The sequence below is a fragment of the Pogona vitticeps genome, chromosome 4 (assembly GCF_051106095.1).
Source record: "Pogona vitticeps strain Pit_001003342236 chromosome 4, PviZW2.1, whole genome shotgun sequence".
Taxonomy (NCBI): domain Eukaryota; kingdom Metazoa; phylum Chordata; class Lepidosauria; order Squamata; family Agamidae; genus Pogona; species Pogona vitticeps.
This window is the reverse complement of record NC_135786.1, coordinates 76,395,861-76,422,734: the sequence shown is the minus strand read 5'-3', so window position 1 is coordinate 76,422,734 and position 26,874 is coordinate 76,395,861. Positions and strand designations below refer to the sequence as shown.

At 39.9% G+C, this 26,874-nt stretch overlaps 1 protein-coding gene across 15 annotated transcripts in view; it reads right to left on the bottom strand.

The window, feature by feature from the left end:
• DNAJC6 (DnaJ heat shock protein family (Hsp40) member C6) overlaps positions 1–26,874 on the bottom strand; it is a 70,115-nt gene that overhangs the window by 16,269 nt on the left and 26,972 nt on the right. For 8 of the 15 annotated variants that reach the window (XM_078392955.1, XM_078392957.1, XM_078392950.1 and 5 more), the window contains exons 2-9: positions 17,281–17,431; positions 15,718–15,767; positions 15,447–15,595; positions 12,931–13,065; positions 8,415–8,548; positions 6,686–6,880; positions 5,014–5,131; positions 4,105–4,184 (exon numbers count right to left, since the gene is read on the bottom strand). In XM_078392955.1, coding sequence (XP_078249081.1) covers positions 4,105–4,184; positions 5,014–5,131; positions 6,686–6,880; positions 8,415–8,548; positions 12,931–13,065; positions 15,447–15,595; positions 15,718–15,767; positions 17,281–17,431 — 1,012 coding nt within the window. The remainder of the gene's footprint in view (positions 1–4,104; positions 4,185–5,013; positions 5,132–6,685; positions 6,881–8,414; positions 8,549–12,930; positions 13,066–15,446; positions 15,596–15,717; positions 15,768–17,280; positions 17,432–26,874) is intronic. The other 7 variants (XM_078392956.1, XM_078392958.1, XM_078392952.1 and 4 more) reach the window with 1 other exon arrangement.

Below are 26,874 nucleotides of genomic sequence, written 5' to 3'. Positions count from 1 at the left end.
AAGTAGGCCCAAGACAGCCTGGAAGACAGGCTCTGTTCCAGGTGACTGAAATTCAGATGTGTATCTGTGGGAAGAAACTCCCAGAATTCTGTCCGGGGAGCTATTAGATAATTATAACACTTGAATTTTTTAAAAAAAGGAATTGCAGTTCCAATAATCCCTCATCATTGTCTCTGTTGGTTAGAGTTGATGAGAGTTGCAATCTAACAATATCTGAAGAGCCACAGGTTGCCCATCCCTGTAATAGCCCATAGGCCAGAATCATATTGTGAAATACCACAGATATAAGGGAAACAGTACAAGTAGTTTTCACTATTTTCTGGCTGTTTGTCATGTAATTGGATGCTCAACTGAGTATGTCACTGACTATGGGGGCTAGGTATGTCCAAGCATCAAACAGCCAGCCAGAACAATCACAGACACTAGTCACACAGTTTTGAGTTTATGCTTCACAGACCCATTAGGATTCTGGTAATTGTATCATCATGAGCAGGACAACCAATGCAGTTTCCTTTAGAGACACTGAGGTGATTTTGCTTTATGAACAAGATCTAAGGTATTCAAAGTCTGGAACCAATTATCTGGTCACAAACAAAGTGGGTGATTTAGAGCTGTAACGGCCAAAAGCAGTCCACATGTGCAGATATAAGAAATCTTTCATAGCTGTTTGCAGGGAAACACAATTCCCTTTGTAACATGTGAAAAGGAGAATTAATTCACATTTGGCATTCTTTCATTTAACCTATTTCAGCTCAAAATCTAGGCAATACAGAATAATATTAAAATACTATCTTGCTACTTTGCAGACAATATACAACAATATATTTATTAGTCTTAAAAGTGCCACATAACATTTTTCTTATTGTGACAGAACAGATTCATATTTCCAAAATCTGTGAAGCAGCCCCACTGAATATGAAGGTCCTAATAATTATCAAAGCAGGCACCTGCTATTTCCACCCTAACCTTTTCTATAGGTCAGAGCTGGTTCATAGTTTCCTGTGTCAATCCATTCGCAGTTACTAAGCAAAATGTTTAATGGTTTGCCTCAATCTTCTGAACCACCATACATGTTCACTTTGTGGACAGCTAAAGTGGTGTGCCTCAGTGAATCCTGCTTGCAGTCTCAAAACATATGAGTAGATGGGTAAACATAACCATAAGACCCAAGAGTTTTATATGATTTCACTGACACAAATAAGTACTGGAAAGAATGAGAAACAAAAGTTCCCTGCATAAATTCAGTTCTGAGCACTTACTTGAAAAAGCATCATTGCATGTTCACCAGCAAACATACAATAGCTAGAAGGTCAGGATATTCTGAGTTCTTACCATTCTTACATTGGTTCTCAACCTTGGGTAACTCTGGTGTTCCTGGATTGGATCAATTAAAATGATCCACCCCTGGAGACTTATGGATCCTGAAGGATTCCTGAATGTTCTAGGGGAGTTTCCAGCTGATAAGGTTGACGCTCCTGTCGAAGCCCAGGTCGCTTTGTGGTACAAGGAGATGGCCCAGGCAGTTGACACGATCACACCTAGGCTCCCTCTCCTTGCCCGCAGAGCCTATATGGCTCCATGGTAAACAAAGGAGCTTCTGGCTATGAAATGGTTGGGGAGATGGCTTGAGTGCAGATTGAGGAAATATTGTTGAGACTATGACCAAACACAGGTTAGAGCCCATTATCAGGCCTACTCTGTGGTGAAACAGCTGGCGAAATGCCAGCATTTCTCCAGTCGTATTGCTTCCTCAGCGTGTTGTCCAGCAGAGCTTTTTCAAGTGGTCCCGGACCTTCTTCAGCCTAATGGTTCGTTGGAGGTCCCGGACTGCTCAGTGGCTCGTTGTAATGAATTTGTTACACACTTTGAGGGAAAATTTGCTCAGATTCGCAAAAAGTTGGACTCCACTGTTGATGCAGAGCCTATGGTTGTGTCCAGTGCTCTGGATTTATGTCATAATTTATTGGATGAGTTTCAGTTGTTACGACCCGAGGATGTGGACAGGATGCTTAGATCGGTTCATGCCACCACTATGCAACTCAACCCCTGCCCATCATAACTAAAAAAGGAATCTGCCAGGGAGGGGTTGCACTGGATCCTGGAGGTCATCAACTCCTTGTTAAGAGGGGGAGTGATTCCCACCCCATTAAAGGAGGCAGTGATTTGCCCACTCCTAAAAAAGCCTAATCTGGGCCTAGGCCTAGTGATCAACTTCTGACCAGTGGCAAACCTCCCTTTTCTGGGCAAGGTGTTGGAACATGTGGTGGCTGAGCAGCTCCAGGCTCTCCTGGAAGAAATGGATTATCTAGATCAATTTCAATCAGGTTTCAGGCTGGGTTATGGGATGGAGACTGCCTTAGTCGCCCTGTTTGACGACCTCTGCCGGGAGAAAGAGCAGGGGAATGCATCCCTATTGATTCTCTAGGACCTCTCAGCAGCTTTCGACACAATCAACCATGGTGTCCTTTTGGACAGATTGGCTGGGATGGGAATGGGAGACACCATTTTACGACGGTTCCGCTCCTACCTGACTGATCAAGTCCAGAAGGTGGTGCTGGGGGACAGTAGCTCTGATCCATGGCAGTTGCATCATGGGGTTCCTCAGGGCTTTATACAGTTCCCCATGCTATTCAATATCTACATGAAATCGCTGGGGGAGGTCATTAGGAGGTTGGGGCTGAGGAGTCAGCAATATGCTGATGACACACCGCTCTACCTCTCATTCTCTACCAACCCAGGTGTGGCAGTCACCGTTCTGAACTCGTGCCTGGACTCGATAATGGGCTGGATGAGGGTCAATGAATTGAGGCTCAATCCAGACAAGTTGGAAGTGATGCTGGTAGGTGCTCCACCAGATAGGTTAAAGCAAAGCAAAGCAAAGCGTGCTGCTTATATACCACCCCATAGCGCTTCAAGCACTCTCTGGGCGGTTTACAAGTTAATTATGCAGGCTACACATTGCCCCCCCCCCCAGTGAGCTGGGTACTCATTTTACCAACCTCGGAAGGATAGAAGGCTGAGTCAACCTTGAGCCGCTACCTGGGATTGAACCCCGGGTCGTGAACAGAGTTTTAGCTGCAGTACAGCAGTTTAACCACTGCGCCATGAGGCTCATTTCCCTACCTTAGTCGGGGTTACACTCCCCCTAAAAGACAGGGTCAGCAGCTTGGGGGTGCTCCTTGACCCAGGTCTGACCTTGGAAGCCCAGGTGGACTCGGTATCCAGGGGTGCCTTCTTACAGCTGCGGAGTATATATCAACTTCGCCCTTACCTGGATGAGCTGAGCCTGGAAACAGTCATGCATGTCAAAATATGGCCTTCTCGGCTGTTGCCCCCCAACTTTGGAATGCCCTCCCCATAGAGATCCGCATGGCTCCAACACTTTTGCCTTTTTGGCGCCACACACAGATCTTTCTGTTTAGTCAGCATTTTAATTAAATAGTATTCTTTAGCTGGCCATATGAGCAGCAGGATTTATTAATATTAATGTTTTAATGATTGTTTTTAATATAGGATATTATTATAATATTGCCTATTTTAAATGGTTTTAAAGTTTTTAAAGTATTAATATTGTTGTACGCCACTCAGAGCCCACTGGTAATGGTGCAGCTAAAAAATTTTTGTAAATAAATAAATAAACCCCCAGAAGCCTTCACCACCAGCTGTGCTGGCCAGGGTTTCTGGGAGTTGCAGTCCAAGAATACTTGGGTTACCCAGGGATAAGAACCACTATTATAGAATATTCATTCATTAAGAAAAGTACATTTATATCATTATTAGCTAGATTTCTGTGAAATCTACAAAACCAAGCACATAGACTTTTCTTTGGATTTTACTTCTAAATCTGTGGGAACTCATGTAATTAAAAACATGGGTCAAAGCAAAAAGCATTTGCTTTTGGTATAACAATGTATTGGCACAACATAAAATCCTATGCTTACAAGGCAGATATTAAGATAAATTGGAAGCCACATTTTCTGTTCACTCAGGCTCCCAAGTTATCTAATAGGTGTTTTTGTTAATAAATCAGCATTTATGCCTTCATGAATGCACCCAATCCATCACTCCGCACAGAGATATCATTCTTGGTTTTGGGATACTCACTTAGTAAATTTTAACAATGTTGTTCCTAGGGCTATGAATCCAGTGTGGAACTGAATCTGGAATATCTGTGTGTTTGTCATCTAAAAGAAGAGATTAAAAACACAAATTTGAAATTAAAGAAAGCCACAGTCTTTCTCCTACATATCACATGCAAAAACTAGCCTGTCACTTCTAACTCACTATGGTCAATACGCTTTAAAAACAACTTTGGAATAATTCTGAATTGCAAATGGGAAAATCATTAAAAAAAGAGAAAACATTATTTAATTATATAGTACTGGATCCAGGATTAGTCATACTTAAAGTAAACCATGACTGATTTAAGGCCAATTGATATAATTGTATTGTAATGACTATATCTAGAGCTAATTTTTCTTTATATCCCACAATTTTAACTTTATGTGCAAGGCACAGTATCATGTTCCCAAGGTGACTAACAAAACAGTAAGAAACAAAAACAATGAAATATACTGTACAAAGTAACACAAAAAAACTAAAATAGCAGAAGAATCTATCCTATTATGCTCATTCTTTGCTTTCACTCAACATTTATATTTTCTTTTAAATGTGCCAGCATTCCAAGTGTAGTGCATAATTCCACATAGCCCTTAGGCAAGGGATGCACAAGACCCACAAATGATACTGCAAACTAGCCCAAATCCTGATGCATAGTTATGCCTATAGTTTCTCAATTTGTATGATTTGTAGTTTCTCATTTCACTTGCAGTTCTCCTTCATTTCTGTGTTTTGAAGGAGATGGCATTGATTCCACTTTGCTAGAGAAAAATACTCTGCTTCTGACAAAGATATTTACATTCCATTCTTACATCCCAAAACATACAAGTACTTTGGGCCACCTGACCATCATGCATGATTAGCTTTGTGCTTCAGTAGATACACCAGTCATACTTTAGCTTGAAGCCTTCCCCCAATTGTTGATCGCATGTGATAGATGGAAACAACCACATCACCATGGACTGTGACTCCTAATGGAATTATAACTTTTCCTTCTTGGACACGGAATTCCCTAAAGAAAAATAAAGCAACATGCCTCATGTAACATTGATGAGAAATCTCGGAGCATAATTTACAGGGGGAGGACACAATAAAACTATTATAGCCACACATCTAGTTACATTATTACCAAAAATAAATATTTTTTCTTTATAAGCCAATCTATGCACTGGAGTTCTATATACCTGAATTAAGTTGTTGCAACCAAAAAAATGTATGTTGCTGCGCCAACAGTATAAAAGGCATTCATGATCTTGTCCTCAGTTTTCAACTTGCATCCTAAAAAGTGTAGTCTTATTTATTTTACAGGTTGATGCATTTCTCACATAGTATTTGACATTGCAATTTCTATGCAAGACACGTATCCATGCATAATACACATCTGCTCCATTCTATATCTTTCTGCATGATAATCATATGGAGGGAGAAGGAAGAGAAGGGTGAGAGGGAGAGGGGGAGAGAGAGAGAGAGAGAGAGACTGAGCTACACCTTGGCTGAAATCTTGTGGGTTAGCATAGTAAGTCGGAGTAAAGTAGGCCCATTAAATCAGTGATGATTTGGTGTATGAACACCTCCATAAGTTCCATTGATTCAAATGGGCCTACTCTAGCTGCTTAGTATAATACGTTGCAACTAGAATTGGCCCATTTGAACCTTATGAAGGAGTTGGCTCACTAAATTCCTACTGATTAAATGGTCCTACTTTAGTGTGATGTACTATGCTAAGCAACAGGAATTCAGCCAATGAGTACAAACATTATTTCATACAGTCTACAAGAAAAGACTGAAAGCTCTGGGCACGTTTAGCCCTGAGAAAAGACAACGGGGGAGAATAACGATAGCACTCTTCAAATATTTGAAAGATTGCCATACAGAGGAGGGGCAGGATCTATTCCCAGTTATTCCAGAGGGAATATAATAAGGGGGTCAAGTTACAGGAAGACAGATTTCAAATGAATATCAGGAAGAACTTCCTAACTGTTAGAGCAGTACAGCAATGAAAACAATGGCTTCTGGAGTAGTGAGCTCTCCAATAGTGGAGGTATTCAACAGAAAGCCAGATAGCCATCTGTCAGATATATTTTAACTTGTATCCCTGCATTGAGGAGGGAATTAGACTTGATGGCATTATAGGGCTTTTCCAACTCCATTGTTCTATCATTCTGTGAAAACAGAATTACTAGTAGACAGTTATCACATTTGAAAGAATGCCCTGTTTAAGCATTTGTATCCATACTCAATACACAAATGCGGACATACACTTTGGCAATCCCTAGCTCTCAAGTGACTGGTATCAAACTGATAGGAGCCTTGGTAAATATGGATATACACTCATAACCCCCTTCCCTTCCATGAGGAAAAAGTTCCATTTTCCATGAAAGAACCTATATGCACACAGGTCCTCTTCAGACCAATGCCCATCAGGCAACAGCCATTTAAGCTGCAGGGGTAGTGTAAACATTTGAGATAGCCCCTTTCCACATTCAGTACCCATGGATACCATACCCTCTTCCCAAAGCAGACATTGTGTTCAGACAGCATTCTAAGTAACTACAGGAGGACGTACTTCATTCTTTCATATTCTTGTGAGGTGGTAAAGATTCTAGTTTCTCCAATAAGAATATCACAGAAAGGCCGGCAACCATTTCTTTGCTTGTTGAAACAAGGTACTGGACTAAGGAGGATGGATTTGATCGTTAGAGGCTTGCAATGAGGTTGAATGGGCTTGTCTGCAGCTAGATCACAAATGTATCCTATGTACCTGCAACAGAAAAAAAGTCAGAGGGAACTATTCACATGACAGTTCTCCACATTTCAGTTCTATTTTTAAATGCCAACATATTTGCAGTGTATTCAGCTTGCCACTAATATTTTCATTAGCATAAATCTTGCTGTCATGGGAAAGGAATGCTATACTTTTCATTTTTGGTGTAGACCAGTGGTTCTTAACCTTGGATTACTCAGTTGTTTTTGGATTGCAACTCGCAGAAGCCATCACCACCAGCTGTGATGGCTGGGGTTTCTGGGAGTTGCAGTTCAAAAACACCTGAGTAACCCAAGGTTAAGAACCACTGGTGTAGACTTATTAAGGGTCTAATAGTCTCCCCTGCCTTTTATGTTCCATACAGGGTAACTCTTAGGAAACTAAAAAGGCAAAGGTTCCCCTTGACAATTTTTTTCCAGTCGTGTTCGACTCTAGGGGGCGGCGCTCATCCCGCTCTTCAAGCCATAGAGCCAGCGTTTGTCCGAAGACAACCTTTCCGTGGTCACATGGCCAGTGCGACTTAGACACAGAACACTGTTACCTTCCCACTGAGGTGGTCCCTATTTATCTACTTGCATTTGCATGCTTTCGAACCACTAGGTTGGCGGGAGCTGGGACAAGCGACGGGAGCTCACTCCGTCGCGTGGATTCGATCTTACGACTGCTTGGTCTTCTGACCCTGCAGCACAGGCTTCTGCAGTTTAGCCCGCAGTGCCACCACGTTCCTTAGGAAACTATCAGGCCCTTAATGTCTTACAGTTGCTACAAGGTTTAGTTCCTCCGAACCACCTCCTCCATCTTCATGTGGACTGAGAATGAGCACTTTCACCTTAGCTGTAAGTAATTTAAAACACCCATAATTCTGGCTGGGAAAATTCCTGCAGACCTCTGGGAGTTGTAGTTCAGAAAAAATATGAAAAGACATGGTAATATGGTGAACACCTAGGTTGGAATGCAGCCTTAGGAATTCAAAAGTCCAAAGTACAGTACCAACAAATGGAATTGTCAGCATGCCTTCAACCAGTTATGAATTTCAATGAACAGAATCCTATTGATATTTATGGAAAGTTTTTATAATATGTCACAGCTAATTTCACCTAATTTGATGCAGTGCCAGGATGTGTCTCAGTCGTGTGCCTGATCCCACATCCCTGCATCTCATCAAGAACCCTGATACTGGTCAAAAATAGCTTAATTATCTTAACCTTTTAATGTGTTTTAAATTTTACCTATATTTCAGAAAAGTCCATAATTTGAAATTGCATAGCACTCCGATATGGATAAAGAAAAGAAGAAGATCAATTAGCCATGACAAATTAAGCAAAACGTACACAAGCATCAATAGAATACGAGCCAATAACTTGATAAAATGTATGCCCATTAATTTCAGTGCCATTGCACAACTGTTAAGTTTTGAGGAGGAGTGGAATTCACTAAAATCTACTTCCCAATAAATAAACAGGTGTTAGGAGATGAGATCACATGCCATATGATTAGACTTCTGGTCAGCCAGGAAGCCACTGTGCCCTACCTTCTGTGGGATGGCCAGAGCACGATTCCTGGCCTCTTTGAATTTAGCAATTGAATAGCAGGAGCTGGATTAGAGAAGAGATGACAGAAACAGAACATTGCACTGACCAGGACTGCTGACGCTACACGACCATCCTGTCAAATAAATGCAAGAGCACCCATCAGGAAAATGTTCGTCTCTAACTACCTTTTATATCTAATCATGCAAGGTCATTTGAACAAGGCTCCCTCAGAAAAGACGTTTTCATGCCACAACAGAAATTTCACAGAAACGCAGAAAGTGCTCTTTTCTGAGTAAACGTGTACAAGATATAGCTGATAATCAACACTCAGTTTTAAATTAAGGTTAAAACTAACGAATAATATACCTTTTGATAAGTAGATTTTTGTTGATTTTTAATAAACAGCCAAGAAATGACACAAAAGATGAGACATGCCAGGGACAAGCTTAGCATGAAGGTGAAGCTTTCACCTCAAGCTGTGGAATCTGGAGCGACAAACGCACTGTTCCCCATTCTCAAAACTCAGAAGGCCCCATTCACTGCCAGTGTGTACTGTTCTCCAAAACTACCACACGACCCAGTCCTCCTGAGGGAGGGAGCTAGCCTTGTTATTTGAGATGGTGGCTCCTTCACACTCTTCCCTATAGGCTGCCAAAGCAGAAGAAAGCCGATGGTACGACATTGAAACTAGCTTTAGTTTAGAACCAGCTGTTTTGGAAATGGCCGCCTCTGAAGCATCCTCAAGGCAAGGGTAGTAGGAGGGGATGAGATGGGAAGGGTCTTTAGAGCTAAGTAGTCACAAAATAGCTAGCCAATCTCTATGTTGCACCACCAATCTCCTACTTCTTCTTCAGGGGCCTGCAGGGGAAAGTGTAGAAGCATCACAAATGTTGCCTGAATTGATGGAAATATGGCCTTCCTCTCTGGGGCAATGTCTGCTGGCTGAACAATTGCATGTGCCAGCAGTATCTGGTGTTCAATAGTCAGAGGCAGTGATGAGGGCAGTCAGCACTGTGCTTTTTATCTCAGGCAGCAAAAGAACTTGGACCCTCCCTGAGCTATGCCATTTTTATATAGTTCCTTTAATGAAACAAGTGTTCACAAATTCCCCTTCTTTTCTAACAGCTGAATGTTTAATATTTACTTAACGATAACAGCAATTGATTGCAGACACCCCAAAGCATCATATAGAGCTAACTTGCACTCATTAAATAATGCCCATGTAGTCTACAAGGCCATACTTAGGTCCAGTGTAGAAGCTAATTTAAAATTTGGTTCCATGTGGGTGCAAGCATTTGTAAGCCTTTTACTGCATGTTTCAATCTGGCAATGGCAGAGTCTCCACACCAGTACTGTATCTCCCTGGCAACAACTGACTCTGGGTTAGTGACTCTCCATGCCGCTGAGTAGGTGGCTATAGAAAACTGCCATCACTGCCAAGCCTTCACATTGCACTCTATAAGGAAATATGCACTGAGAGAACCAACTCGGATAATCAGGAAGAAATCAGAATAGGCTGGAAAGGTCTTCTCCCAGAACAGAGAGGCTCTGTGAGAGGAGAGCACCTCTGGCCCCCAGCAGGTCAGTTATAGCCACCTAACTCTGAATGGCTAAAATTCTGTTGCACAAGTTTATGCTGTACAGCAAAGATGGTATCATCAGCTGCAGTCAAGCCATAACCATTTCGGGCAGTGAGAGACATGCCAAGAGATTCCCCAGCTTTTGAGAACACTGAGGGATCCCTTTCATCCTGGGACAACCTTCAGGAGCCACAGAACAAGATAATTAAAGCAAGGCAATTGCCACTGCCAGCTCCAGCAGCCAGACCAGGATTGGTGGCTGTGATTTTCTGCCTTTTAAGTTATTCTTCTTCCTATTCCATGGCTCCCAAAGTCTGCCCCAGGATGAAGTGGATCCGTAAAGGATCCCCAAAACCATAGCGGGCTCTACAAAGCTTTTTATTTCTCTGAAACAGCCACAACTAATGATATTATCCTTGCTAAGCAGCAGGACTGTGACATCAGGATTTCATCCAATGCGTATAAATGGGCTAACCATCAGTAAGCACTCAAACGGAGCATTCAAGGAGTGGGGCAAGATGGAGGCATCCTTGGATGCACTGCACCCTGGCAGGGCCCCCAAAACAGGAACTTGCCTCCACCAGCCTGTATTTTCTTTCCCACGTGCTTTATTTCCCCTCCAACATGTTCTCCTGTACTAGTTTGTATTTTTTTTAAAAAAAAAAACACAATAGGGAGAAGAAGGAATATACATACCATCTTCCCACCCACCCACCTTTTTTTTCTTTTTGTCAAGAGAGTTTTGGAAAGGATGGACCATCCATTTCTTTCTTTCCTGCCCTTCACAATGCTAGTTATAACTACTTTGTAACACTAGACAAAAATTTACTCTCAGTCAACCGGGCCATTGATTTTTGATGAAATTAAACCAACTATGTTATATTCATTGAAGGGACTCTTTGTTCTACCAATACTTGCAAAAGCTAAAGATTGTAAGTGACAACACAAAAATGCAAGTTCCTCCTCTCAAAAAAATAAAGTATGCTATTTTCTTTAAGACAGTTTTTTAACCTGTATGCAAACTTGTGCAATCAGACTAAGAAGTATATCATGACAGGCTTACTGGGATTAGATACAATCAAACATAAGCAAGTCTTAGAAGTAACATTGTTCAGTGCAGCTGCATATGTATAGCAAAAGGACTTCCCTTCTCTCTACCTGTTTTCTCATCAACAAGTAGAAACATCTGGAAGTTGAGTCATGGCAACTAGACGTCTTTATTATTAGGTTGAAACGTTTCACTATTTTTCCGAGTAGCTTCTACAGTGTCAGGACAGTTGGTAGGAGACCTCTGATATATCCTCCATTTTGGTTTCACTTCACCCTGGTCTTTACATGGATAAAGGACTGGGGATGAGTGAAAATCCCACCTCTGCAGTCCTTCTCCACCCACTGGCATAGGTTGTTAACAGTCATTAACAGTGGTCTTTCTGGTGTGTGGTCCTGATCTTTCTGGGGCTGGATGAAAATGCAGAATGATAAATAGGAGACAGATTGTATCTAAAGATGAGTAGGGAAACGTTTCAGCCTAATAAGAAAGAAGTTCAGTTGCCATGACTCAACTTCCAGATAACCTCATCTGGATGAGTGAGAATTTTCACAAGCAGAAACATGTATAGCACGAGATCTCAGAATAACAATCATAGTAAACATTCTGTTTTTATTGGCTCAGGGCCAGAAAATTCTACTGTAAAATTCTATCAAGGTTATCATTAGCATCATGATGTGGACTGAATGATATGCCTGTTTTAACCTGAGTTCTTTACATTGTTTACATACTAAATCAGCAGATTTTCAACAACTATTAAACCTTTTTTTCTTACAAAACAATAGCCCAAATCCTCTTACTTACTTAAACTGGCATAGCACAAACAGCGTAACTTTTGTAGGTGAACTGCTCCAAGTTATGAAATCATTTTACACATTATCAATGGCATACTGAAATGTATGACACATTGTGCAACTGAAAAATATCTATGGTGGTTTCTTAACTTGAGGCACTTTGCCTTCAAAGGGTACATAATTTCCATACCTACACAATAGGATTTTGGTTGATATTAATTTATAACAAGAGTTGTTTTTAAAATGCTTCCCCCTGTAAGGTCCTACTTTTAAGTATAAAGATACACTGACTGACTGTTTCCTGTTAGCAAAAAGGAGTGGGAATTTCTCCCAGCCTGGACATTTGCATGATGCAATGAGTAAAAAAAAAAAGACAGCTATATGACTGCTGTGGCAACAAGATTGGAAAACAAAGGAACAGTATGGACAGGCTACAAAGTTGGATACTTTGAACGGCTCCATGCCCAGAGTGTACCCTGATAAGATGCTATGATCATATCATATGCCACAGGACAAAAGGATGATTTAGTCTCTGGGAATAAAGAACTGAATACTGAACCAGATTTTCTGTATACAGAACTGAATGTTAGGGGTGGATCAATATTCCTGCATGTTCCCCTGAGTCTTCAGGCATCCATTCCTTCAAATAGGTACCTATATGTCTTTCCTTCTCAATTTTTAGGTCAAAGACAGCTAATCAGCTGAGAATATAGTGAGTCTCAACTGGCAGTAGATTAGGGGCAAATATAGTGCTTCATAACGCATCAATTCTGAAAATAACTGTATTTTCCTCTGATACTTTAATCCAAATTGTTCTTTTCAATTTCATCATTGCATTGTATCATGTTAGAAATGCATTGATTTCTCTTTGATTTCTTGTATAGTGTGCCTTTATTTCAAAGGTCTTCCTCTCTGTTTATCTTCTGTGATTTAAATAAATCATCAAAGCAGCCTCAGATCATCTCTGGTTACACCTTTTGCCCACTGGGGCAAATAAAGGACCTTAGACACACAAACACATACATACACAACTCTTTGTTTTTCTACAAACAAGTTGACTCTAATTAAACATCTTCCAAAAGTGATTACTTACTGCCTGACTTACCATACAGTGGATGACACAAACATTTTTAGGGTTTTGTTGCAACCAGTTGTGCATATTCTTACATACAGCATAGAGGTTGTGGAGACTTGGGGCTTGTCTAACTGGCCAACTACATTCAGATACCTGAAGAAGTGACACAGTGAAAACAGATCAATTTGGATTATCAAAATAACACAGCTGGAAGGTAACTGTACATGTCTACTCTGAGGAAAATCTCACTGATTTTAGTAGGGAAGTACTTTTAAGTAAGAACTGATATATACGCCTGGGATATAAGACTTGGTGCTTGATGCTACACAAAGTAGTTAAAACAGACAGTACAGTTAAGGACATCATTACAAGGGGAGCTTCCTTAAGTCATAAAATTCATTTATTTATCCTAACTTTTCAGCTTGATAAGATCAATTTGCCTTTGTTTTCTGATTAATCATCAGCTCTAAGCTTAGACTTTCTTTGCAAATGCTCTTTCAAACAGGTGGTAAGTGATGGTACTTTCTGTGAAGTTTCTCTGAACTCTTTATATAAATAAGAAAAAAAGTACAAGATTATAATGAGAAACATTTGTAGAACTCTATTAAGGTAAGAGAATATGCAAACGTTTCAATACAAGTTGGTTGCAGTTTGACAAGTTATATCCAGACTAAAGGGAAGAAATGGTAATTATCTGACAACTTCATTTCCTAGGCTGCCATTCAGCGAGGCCTGCTTATTATTTTTTTATTTATACGATTCATCACTTAACTCATGGCATCCCCTGGATGTATATTAGATCTGCAGATGAAATTGAATTAATATCAAAGAAGAAAACTTTCTTTTCCCATGACAGTGCTATAAGGCAGCCATTCTCAACGGGGGCCATATGGCCCCCAGAAGACCCTGGCACACTGGAAGGAGGCCACAGACTGGAAACAATCTTCACACATCACCTTATAAGGTTTGTTATGCGACTTATACAATCCCAATTCAGCCTATATTTCTTTAATATTTTGGCCATAGCCAAAAAAAAAAAAAAGGTTGAGAATGGCAGCTTTAGGCTATGAAGAGCTAGAGTCCCTGGAAGGGTTTTTCTCCATTCAGTTTCCTTCCACTGCTTTACAATTAATGAGGTTTCATATGCAATTAGTCTAGATTGTCCACTGTTGCTACCCAAATCCCATCAGTGACTGTCAATACGACCAATGAACCATAACGTAAATATCCTCTAACTAGGCCTCAGGACATTTGAGTGTAAGCTATTAACTGGCTACCAACAAATCACCACATTTAAGGGGGGGAAGCAGCCACAATTATGCATGTGCACATACACATTGAGAAAACACAAAAGCATCAGTGTCTGCTCCTCCATAATGCTGTTGGAGAGCTGTGGGACCATGGAAGCATAATGTGTTTGAGCTTAAGTTTCACTCCCTGAACAGAAACAACTTCCTTTCACTCAAGGAGAGTTCCACTCTTGGAAGAGACTCCAACATGAGCAGAAAAGCTGTCTGCAAGCACAGGCTGTAAGCCCTTGCTATTCATGAAGTGAAAACTTAAGATCAAAGCAATTATGCACTAGTATTTTGAACACCTCTGGTTTCTGTTGGCACGATACAGGGCAACTTCTTGTAGCAGCCAACTACAAAACCTTTAAAAAAATCTGTGCTAGATTAATAACTTTAACTTTCTGGCCAACCAAAAAGACAGCCCGAAAAGTTTTCCAAGAGAAACAACTCTTGATCTTGCATGATTTTACAAAAGCAAATGGAGAAAAACTGATTGGAAAAGGAGAATAAAGGCAGAGCCTTAAGCCCTTGTCTCCACATTTTTTGGAGATGTAATAGTGGAGTCCGGATGCAGACAACAGAATGGGACTCATGAAGTAATGCCATGATCTTAGATTTCACTGATAGCCCACAGACATGCTGGGAGCTGAAAAGTTAGAAAAGTTGATCTTACACAATATTATCAATTTATTACAGAACGTATTAATTAAAAACTAATTATAATTCTTGTAAGGTGAGGGAGACCAGAATCTAATGAGTACTTGCACTGATGGAAGAAGCCCCATCAGCTAAGGTAGCTTACAAAGTCAAAATGGCATAAGAAGGAAATAAAAGAGGTCATTCTACTTGCCCAGCACTCAAAGGCGTCTACTTCTGATGCCCCTCCCAATTCCACCAGCAACTCTGGCCTTGATGGCTTCCTAACCCTCCATAGCAAATGCCAAAGGCTGACAAGGGCTGCAGGAGAATGCAAGATCACCTCTTCCTGGATCCAGCTTCCATCAGTACAACTACTGTATTCAAATGTGGGCAAATTCTCAAGCAGAAGGACAGGCTTTTCAAGTGTTACTAGCTATAACAATAAGAAATATCTCTCTTTAGCTAGACATTCATAACCAGCTGTCTTCCACTATATGGTCCTCATCTACCAAACTGTAAACCGGTTGTCTGTTTCTCTGCCATTCTCTTTTTAAGGTAGTTGAACACAGTAACAACATCATTATACCAGTAGAAATGTATTACCCTATTATGAAACCTGGTTGTACGGTAAGACTTCGGTGATAAATTGAAAACTGTGTAGTGATCGGGATGCCTTGAATCCAAGAACGTCCGTACATCATCTATATGATTTCTAAATCCTAGTTCAACACCTTCACCAGGAAATGACATCACTATAAAGAAATGAAAGAGACACATCTATACTGTATTCTGAAACAGAACAGACACAAAGGAAACAGTTGTTTAAGAATAAATTACTATATCTTTGCATTGTCTGAAGTACTGAAATACTTACCAATAATTCTTGAGGTAATATAAGAAATATCTAGCTCTCCCTTGGTGTAGCTATAAAAAAAAGAAAACAATGGCAACAAAAGACAAGAAAATAGATGTGCGTTAATACAGACATATTCAGATTCTGAAAAAGTATTTACAGTATGTAAGGCAGACCTGGGCAAAGTGCAGCCCATGGGCCACATCAGCCCGCGAGCCACTCCTGTCTGGCCCACCAGTCGTCGCTCCAGTCCGGCCTGCCCGTCGCCACTCCTGTCCAGCCCGTCCATCACCGCTGAGTGAGCCGGAACACTGGCTCCGGTTACCCAGCATGGCAGTAAGCAAAACTCGCGAGATCCGACACTGGGATCTTGTGAGTTTGGACTGTTACTCTTGAGCTACAGGCTGTGGAGCCTGTGGCTGAAGAGGCCGGACGTGATCCTTGTGTAGGCGACGTGATGACTCATCACGTCGCCTATGCAGGATAGAAGACAGTCAGAGAGGAAGGCCGCGGAGGAACGGAGGACGGGTAAGTTAGCTCAGTGTCGGGGGGGGGGTTTCCTTCCCCCCCCATGGTGAATGAATTACAACGCTCACATAGTTAACTCCCTTAAAAGTTTAGGGAGTTAATTATGTCAGCCTTGTAGTTCGTTCACTGCAGGGCCTCACTCAATGGGGGCCTATTACTACCCACAAATTGGGGGCCTATTACTACCCACCAAACGGGGGCCTATTTTTAAATAAAGTTGGTTCGGCCCCCGAACACAGTTCAGATTTTTCATGTGGCCCCCTATAGAAATTAATTGCCCACCCCGATGTAAGCCATGTTTTTACAATCAACTTTACTTATGTTACTTTAAAAACCTGACTACCAGTTATCTACCACATAACTATGAATTTACCTGATTATATTTGCTTAGCAAATGGAGATGCACACACACCCATAGCACTCAGTAAAGTAAAGCACTTCCCCACATTTTGGGTTTCTGTCCTTTACTTGTTGAATTCATGTTATTTCATGATCCTGTGCTGAACCATAAAAATGTGACATGTGTGGGAAAAAACACAACATACTGATTGTTAAAATGCTTTTCCACAATAATGCAATTGGTTGTAGTGAACCAATAAGAAGTCTCACTTTAGTAACAAATGACTTGCACTTTCAAGTGCTCCAACATTAATGTTTCGGAATTACAACTTACTTTGTAATAGCAAGATTTATCACCCCATGTTCCTCTTTGCAAGCAGATGTACTGAATTGCTACTAAATAATATTGTACTGTCTACTGATAAAGGAGCCTCTACCACAAAACCTCAGTCCATTCAGATCTAGGAATGAGAAGAGCAGGCAGAAGGATGAGCAGCAGAAGGGAAACAATGGCTGCACCAACTGCCTTGAATATTAGGAAACAAGTAGTGTCCTAAAATCCAGTAAAACATCCACCACCAATTTGTCTGGATGCTAAAGAAGGATCTTCTGTTGTCCCATGTGCTTTCCAGAGAGGTATAGAACAGAACAGGACATCTAGAAATGTATTTGGATAGAGAAATGAAAAGCAATTCAGGTGTGTTTGTTTCACAGTACCTTGCAACAGATTGCATAACTTTAGTAGAAGTATCTTTAAGAGTATCCTTCAGATTATCCTTTAAATTGCTGAAGAGTCTCCCTGCTCCTCCTTTCACCATATCCAGTAGGCCACCCCCATAGCTAGACTCCATGTCAGGAGATGAGGCACCTTGAAAATAAATAAATAAATAAATAAATAAATAAATAAATAAATAAATAAATAAATAAATAAATAAATAAATAAATAAATAAAGAAAGAAAGAAAGAAAGAAAGAAAGAAAGAAAGAAAGAAAGAAAGAAAGAAAGAAAGAAAGAAAGGAGTAAAGATCATTTTTTTTGGCAAAACGTCAAGATATCTGCTGAATTCAATTTCCAGATTTTATTTCAATAATAACAATGCAGCTTACTAGAAGAAGAAATCAGATCTATAAATGCCAATGAAGGCACATTGTGGCATTTGACAAAATAAGATTGAGACATGTTATTTAACTCGATCACAGAGATAATAACTAAAGCCCTCTCCAGGAAGCCTGCATACACATTTCTATCCTTTTCCAGCTGGACTGTGAATTCACTTCAGTGTTCAAGATTGATGTGAGCTCATTTGAGGAGAGCAACTGGCAACAGTTGTGCAGGATGTTATTGGCAGCAACAAATTCTGATTCATAGGTTACTGGTCAGAAACAGGTGCTACAGGACCTGGGAGAGCTCCCAGAAGCTGTCAGCATAACAAAGCCCCATCTGAGTCATAATATTGGCAACAGCATGACCTTCTATCTGCAACACTGCACGTCTGGAGTAAAGCTAAAATTACTCAGCTGAAGATACAATCTCTTGTACTTCTGAATGGCTTTGAAGCACAAATGGATAAGTGATTAAGATGTTTCTGCAGTCAAAAAAAGGCCTCATGTCTTGACCATCTCTCACAAACACAAAGGGTAAAGGGGTCACAAGACTTTCATGACTGTTATATGCATTTTCTGGACAAAGGAAGCCTATGGTTACCTCATATCTTCAGAGTTTAAATATACTATCCATTCTGAGCATTAGTGATACACACTTCAAGGCATTAACTTGTGAGGCTCATACTGTGATCCATCCATATATTTCCCTGTATAATCCAAGACTAGGTCAATGTTGATGGTGTGCACAGTGGTATCTACGCACATTCAAATCCAGAAGAGTGATCTGTCTTCTGGTATCCTCTTGTTCTTGGACAATCAACATCAGAACAATTGCCCCAGAGTTTGTTCCACAACTCTGTTCCACAACACTCCAGCCAGTACTTGACTCCAGCAGGATCACTCTCATGCCGAGGGAGGAAGAAGATCCACACATCTAAGGTGACATGGATCTCTGCACTAGAGTATATAATGAATAATAACTGTGTGCCATCAAGTTGTTTCTGGCTTATGACAACCCTTTTCAGAGTTTTCTAGGTAGAGGGAACTCAGAGGCTTCTTGGGGTTCCTGGGGACTGTGCAGCTTGCCCAAGGCCACACAGGCTAGCTCTTCTTCCCAGGAGGCACACTGGGGAATCAAACTACCATCCTCTGGCTCCACAGCCAGATTCCTAAACCACTGAACTATCCAACTTGCTATTAGGATATATATGAACATAAAAATAGAAGATGAGACAAAAAGTGTAATCTTGCAGAGTGATGTGGAAAGATACCCTAATAGTGCAGGAGTAGGAAATTTGTGCTCTCCAGAATCTGCTACCCAACATCCTCCAAAATCAGACATAACTGCTGGATAGCTCAGTGGTTTAAGTGTCTGGCTATGGAGCCAAAGGTTGGGAGTTTGATTCCTCACTGTGCCTCCTTGACAATGACTGGACTCAATGATCCATAGGGTCCCTTCCGGTTCTGCAGTTCTAAGACTATTATAATGGGAGCTACAGTTCAACAGAACCTGGAGGGGGCCAGCTCTTTCCTCTCTGTAGCAAAGCTTTCTTCTCCCCTACTGGGTCACATCTATGCTCCCAGGGTGCAAACAGCATAATGGTCAGCCATTTAGTCCAAGATATAAAGTTGTTCACCCAGCAAAATGGAAGCAGGGAGTGAAAAGTTTTACCAACTCCTATGGAGCAGCTCTGCAGATTCATCTTATGTGATCAGAATTACAACTAAATAACGCAGAGGGGAAAAAATCCAAAATGTTTTATGCACTAGTCAACAAGACAACATGTAAAATCCAAAGAGCCATCTCATGCATGCTCAAGGATTTGCAAATACTTAATGTACCTTTCCCTTCTGCCTGTTCAAGAAGAAATTCTCACATACACATGACAAATTATATACCATAGATATTCCATACAGCCGAAACATATCCAGACTTTATCATAAATTATTGTCCAGCATGTTACTCTTCTGTTGCGAAAGCTTATGTCTATAATAGAAATCTTTTACTAATGCAGTTCTTAGTTTTCTATTGGATGGGTTTAAAAAAAGAAAAAAAGAACCAAGAATACAGCTAGCTGCTTCTTATTTAGCAACCTCATCAATAGCCTTATTGGCAGAGTGTATTTGGTCCTGCAAGAGTTCACCAACTAACTACATTCCCTCCAAAATTTGGCCAAGTTTATTGGCCAAATTTTGTCCCCTGTACTGTCCCCTGTACTTCTCATCCCCTTGCCATTCCTACAGATTGGTCACTTGAAGCTAACATGGACTAAAATGTTTTCCTTATTTTTATTTTCAGACAAAAGGCTAGTATCATGCTTAAAATTGTTGTCTAAACAACCATGACATAAAATATAGTCAGGCACACTAAAAAGACAGCCAGAGATGCTACCACAACAAAAGCTGTATGGATGATCTGATCATGCTATTCAGTTCCCAGAAAACAAAGAAGCTAATGAAATGGGTCTTTCTGTTTTAAAAAGGAAGAAGACAAACCAGACATTGTCTATGAGACTGGCTTGTTTTGATTTCACTGATACAGAGACATCCCTTGGCTTATTTACAAAGCAAATATAGAAGCTTCTTGAAATTCAAATAGTTTGAACAGTTTTAGCACTTTAGTGTATTTATTACTATTTAAGTGGATCACTACTACTTTTTCATCTGACCCACTACAGGAATCCACAATTCACAATCTTTTTTTTTTCATTGAACTTTACTGATTTGTAGCTATTTTGGATTAGCCCACCATGGGCAAGAAACATTTACACCAAACCTAAATATTGCTGCAAGGCTTGGAACCTGATCTTCTATTATTATTATTATTATTATTATTATTATTATTATTATTATTATTATTATTATTATTATTATTATTATTATTATTATTATTATTATTATTATTATTATTATGGTGCTTGTTACACAAAAGGGAATAAATTATTGCTTGTTTCCACAAAAATCTGCCTAGATATTAGACTCAGAGCTCTTCCCTCCACCACCCAGGACAAAAGATGAACAAGAAAAGTCTTATGAGTAGCGCCACTTCAATACGGGAACTTACTGTCCCCCTGCTGCAAAATGAAGACATTTTTATTTGCAGAAGTCATTCGCACATGTTTAGATTGTTTAAGCTTCTACATGAAACGTTTGCCTTGTTTTTCATTTTCTGATCATATTAATACACATTTGAGAGTTTTGTTGGCTTATTAATTCTAATGACTTGGTTGATCATTTTGTCATTATCTTTAAATACTTTGACAATTTCAACTGAAGAGGAAGATAATGGTTTGATGCAACCAACACATGGCAGGAGGCATTCTCCAATTAACTAAGATTCTCTGTCATGGTTTTATATACAGTAACCCTCTTGGATATGCAGCTTAACACAGTTGAATGTTTGATTGTATCAGGGAAGAACAATATCATCAGGATGCTAGACTCCATTAATACTCAGGACTCCCAACAGGACTCTTAACAAGAGTAGAATATAAATGAAATTTACTGAGTAATTATAAGAACTGACATTCCATCCTACACACACAAACAAAAGCAGAAAAATCAGTGTCTATGTGCATTGTTAGAATTACTGGACATATTCAGTGTGACTATTAAGAATGATAGAATTAGTGGTGGTGAAATGCAGTGTATAGCTGTAGACGTGTTCCTATTTGTGCAGCTATTATAGTTGAATTATTATATCTTCCTATATTCTTTCAGCAAAGTCTGCAGAAAACCTATTAATATAACAATAAAGCATTGTGTAGAAATGTGTGCCTGTACCATAAAAAACAATATTAATTTAAAATGTATTAAATATTAGTTCTGGAATGCATGGACTATAAATTTCAGAGTAGCTCACAATATGCATTTCTAAAATGTGAATGGCTAAATTAATGAAAATAAATAAAAGCGAAACCTTCCACGCCTGATTTTTTCAAGCATTAAAGTTTAAAAGGAAAAACAAATGCTTGAATGAGAAACAAGTCCTAGAAATGCTCCTCACTCAATCACATTTATTAAGTGTGAACGTTCACACAATTCTTAATACTTTACAAGATACATCTTGAATCTGAAGATCAGATTTTTGGGGGGAACGGTACTCGTAACATTAATTTTTGTTACTGAGTAAGAGCAGATGGGAAATGGCAAGGAAAACATAATAAACATAATAATACACAAGGTGTACACAAGCTCTCTCAGAATAAAGACAGCAACTTAAACAGCTGCAGAATACTAACTGCACTTGGTTGCTATCTGCAAGCAGACATTGCTATTTCTTGTGTATAAGCTGCATTTCCCCCTTACCTTGGCGAACTCAGTCACATTATTTTGAAACATGAAAGAAAATGCAGAGGGCATACAATAAATTAAAGAGGAAGGCATATCTTTATTCTGTTCAGCCTATTAGATTCTCAAATCCTCTTGAACATCCACTGATAATGATAAGGCAGCAGATGACTCAGGTAGATATGTTCACACAGCTAGTCTCCACTAGCATTTCCCATTCTTGGCAGAACACCATCTTGCTCTCTCTGTACATAACAAACAGTTCAGCAGCTTGTGCATGCAATAGAGAGTCCAAGGTCAATTCAGAGCATACAGAGAGCAGATTACTAGAAGTGGTCAGCAGTTCTGCTAAGGTTTGTGCCTGAGGAGACACGCACATAGAGCCCATGTTTACCTCTAAGTAACTAATCAGAAAGCAAAGAAAGTAAGTCTGCAAGATACTAAAGGTGAGAATGTTCATGTTATGACTGTCAGATATATTTTAGCACTTAAAAAAAAGTCTTCCACCTAATGACATGTCATCAGTAGCATATAATTAACTGTCTAGAAGGCAGAAAGTTCTAAGGAAGGAAAGTATTCTCCAGCTGACAAAATCTGGGATGCTTTTCTCCTGCTAGCACCAAAAATGCTAAATAATAGTCAAAATCTTGTAGCATAGTATAGTAAGTCACAACTAAAATAGGCCCATTTGAATCAATGGAGGAGTAAACTAACCTAATCCCCACTGATTCAATGGACCTACTCTATTACGACTTATTGCACTATGCAACAGGATTTCAGGCAGTAGGAGGTACCAAGAAACAATGGACATGCCACTGCAGTTCCTCCGTTTTCTACCAACTCTCTCAGAGGTCACAAACCACACATATTTCTATGATACTTTTAAAAAATTAGCTATGAATGATTTCAGGGTTGGGTAAAGTTCAATGTCTGGACAGAGCTGCTTAATCTTTTTCTTATCAGCTATTTGAAAAACTATTAAGGCAAAGAGCTGCAGGGCTACAAATAATATTACTTGACTCAGAGAAGCCCGTTCCATTCACTTTTATTGTCAATGTGGTAATCCATCCCACAGATCCTTACATGCACACCAACAAGTTGTCAATATCTATAGCAAAAAGAAAGAAAGAAAAGGAAAAGGAAAATAAAAAATATTCTGAAATCTAAAGGCCAAACCAATGAAATGTATCCCCCTTCATTAGATGGATGCATAAGTACTTGGAATTGCAGACACATATACCCTAGACATGGTTGGGGTGAAGCACACTGAGAAGTGGACTCTCCAGAATCCCACCTCCACCATGCATACTACATGTGTACCTGGAATTCTGGATGACAATCCAGAATGTACCTGATAAAGAGGAATAGAGTCCACAACAGCTTGTGCTAAAATATGCTCGAGAGTTGCAAGGTGCCATGGATCTGTCTATTGTTCTTGCTGCAACAGGCTAACACAGCTGCCCCTTTGCAAAAGGACTTACAAGCAAGACTTTGGGCAACATTATGAAAAGAATTAAAGGAGCTGGCAGCATATGCACTGAACCAATATTTAAGACCATGCCTTGTGAGCCAGAGGAGAAAACAATCTATGTTTGGCTTGCCTTCTTGATGTTCTCTTAGACATATGGCTATCCCTCGATCTTTAAACAGTGATGGTGGCTAGAACTACTTTTCACCACCTCTGTCTAGCAAACACTGTAGAGCTTTCCATCAATTATAGCCATTTTTCTAGCCTTGGAATTAGACTGCATTTGACGCAAAGGCGGCATTCTAAGATATGTGAAAGTTAACGCCACAGCATTGCTGATTCTGCCATCTCTTTTCTGCCTTTCCCCATCCTTTTCTCAACCATCTATGCCAGTATAAACATCTTGGGAGGCTCAGATGTTCTTGGACAACTCCCAGAAATCCTGGCCAGCACAGCGAGTTGTGAACATTTCTTGGAGATTTAATTCCAAGAAAATCTGGGAACCCAAGGTTAGGAATCACTGATCTACTATCAGCACAGTTTAACTCTGATATGTCCTGATTCAAATGGGCCTACTCTAATTGCAACTTTCTATGCTAAATTAAGTTACAGTTAGAGTAGGCCCATTTGAATCAATGGAACTTCTGCAGGTGTTGACTCACTAAATCTCTGGAATGTTTTTGGCAAGAGAAAGCAGGGAAGAAGAGATCCACATATGCCACCTGTATATTATCACAGGAAATGTAGAATATAAAGGAAATTGGAGTATACAGATCTGCAGATTCTAAACCCCACAAAAAGAGACATGTTCTATAATTAAAATATATGCCTGTTTACAGAACTGTAGGTGGCAGCTCTATACTCACCTACCTGGGAGTAAGTCCTAGAGAATCCAGTGGGATTTACTTCTGCATAGTCAGAAACTGTAGATTTCTGAAGTGTTTTGCATCCATGGACAAAATCCCAGGAAGAAGTGGAAAGATGGAATAGAAATTATTTCTTCCTTAAGAGTGTTAATGGATTTAAGCTGCTCAGCTTGTACCCTGAGGGCTGTCATGTCTAACACAACACACCATGTTTCAGAAAGCTTTTGAAAGTTACTTTATAGAGGACAACTCCTGGAATGGCCAAAGCAGCATAGTCTCTGGCCATGTTAGTTGAGCAATCCTGAAAGCTGAAGTCTAAAAAAGTATGTGTTCCAGCCTCTGGGATTTCATGTGTAAATCTTGAGTCCCTTAAGACTTTCCCTCTTTGTTTTTCTTCTTTGCTACCAGCTCATGGGCAAAGAATCAGCCAACTCAACCACTTCTTTCTAGGAAAAGTTTGCTAGTGAACCATGTAGTACAGTCTGTGGCATCTGAAAGGTTTCTTGCCGCTTCAGAACAAGACCCAGTAAGGAGGCACATTAAATCCTCTAAACCTATTTTACCATGTTTCCTATTAAATTGAAGCTGCATGCCTCTATAGCAGATTGACTAAAAGCTATTGATCCCTTTCTTTTTTTATTTGTTCTAAGAAAGCTTAACAATGGCGGAAAAAAAAATCAGTAATGCATATTAACAATAGAACCATTATATGGAAACATGCCACAGGATCCATAAGCATTCAAGTATGCACTATTTCTTCATTAAGAACCATTTTAAGAGCACAGCTCCAGAATAGATGGACATTTGTAAAACAGGCTTGTTAACCTTTTTCATTTGCGACATATAAAAGGGGATAACTCTGCACCCAGGCTGTTTTGTTTTGTTTTAAGAAAAGACCTTGAAGAGAAATTAAGTGTTAAATCAATTCTAGGTACCAAATAAAATTAATCCATTTAATAGGTGGGGTTTGTTTCATCAACACCTATGTAAATCCCATAGATTCAATGGGTCCTGTTTTAGTTGGGACTAAAAACTGGGTTTAGCCCATTGTCTTAGTCTTCTCAAATCAATCCAATACCTACTGTTGGGAAATCTTGCACAAATCTCTATGGGCCTAGCTTAGTTTACCTTTCCTTCCAAGGCAATGAAAGAGGAAGGAAACAGTACCTAAAAAGAAAACAGAAGCGTTACCACTAACAAACCAAAATACCTATAAATGCTGTGAAGCCACAAGTAAGAAGAGAAAAACTCAATTCTTCTCCAAGACAAAGACAAAGTATGCTTTTAGACTGTAGCTATTTCATAATGCATGCGAGATCCTGGTACACAGCACTTTAAGCCATGAGGTAACACACAATTTTGCCTTCCATTTGTAGCCACGTTGAGGCAATAGATTATATATAATAATAATAGAACTGCAGAGCAGGAAGGGGGCCCTATGGATCATTGAGTCCAGCCCTTGTCAATTCACAGTGAGGAATCAAACTCCCAACCTCCAGCTCCACAGTCAGATACCTAAACCACTGAGCTATCCAGCAGTTATGTGATGATGCTTTGATGTCTGCTTATTTCAATATTGGGGGGGGGGGAGAACGACAGGCATAGTTTTGAAAGCAGCATGTTTTCTTCCTGCCCAGTTTGAAAACTCTACTGAGCATTTAAATTTTTTTAAATGAACCAATTAATTTTGATACTGTCATACTGTGGATTTGCAATGGAGAGTGCCTAGAATATCATCAGTCCCTACATGTGCCATAAATCTGCCATTTCCTGCAAACAACTCCTATTTTCTCAAAGCATTTACAGTACATCAAAGAAAAAAACACCCGAATACTTGTAGACTATCAAACTCTCAAAAACAACAGTGGCACCTCAGGATTCAACTGCTCCACTTGATGCAAGAATCCACCATCCTTATTCTGGCAGCACATCGCTTTAAGGAAACTGTTCATATATTTTAAAAAAGATATTCATGCAGGATGGGGGAGTAAGCCTACATCAGAGGTGAAGCAGGATAAAATTCTTAGCAAATGCAGCTAAGTGCAAATGCAGCTAGTGCTGACAGCCCTGCAAAACCATGTCTTTTAAAGGAACAGACCCACCCACCCAACAATTTAAATGTATAATCCATCAATAACTACTCTCAGCAATCCAGGCCAATCTGACCAAGAGCCTGAAGTGAATAGCTTCTTATTACCAATCCTATGAACCATCTGGCTCTTCAGTAGGGAGATTTAGCCAAGGAAAAGCCCCATTCATGCAACATGGCCATATAATCCAAATGGGTGAGTCTATAGAAACTCCCAAGGCTGGGGGAGAGAAGAGGCATCCCAGTAAAAATAACACATCCACATGCAAATCCACATATGAATATATTTCTTTTTTGGGCTCCAAGAAAAGAATACTTAACTCATTTAATACAAATAAGGACATGTTTCTTAAGGTCTTTGTACTTTTTAGCGGTCATCAATCCATTGGAAAGAGAAAAAAGAGTAGCTATGGGAGGGGGTGCCTGCCTGTTTTCAGAGCTAACAAAAGAACTCTTTTGACCACAACAAGAAAGAGAGTCGTTTGTGGAACTAAA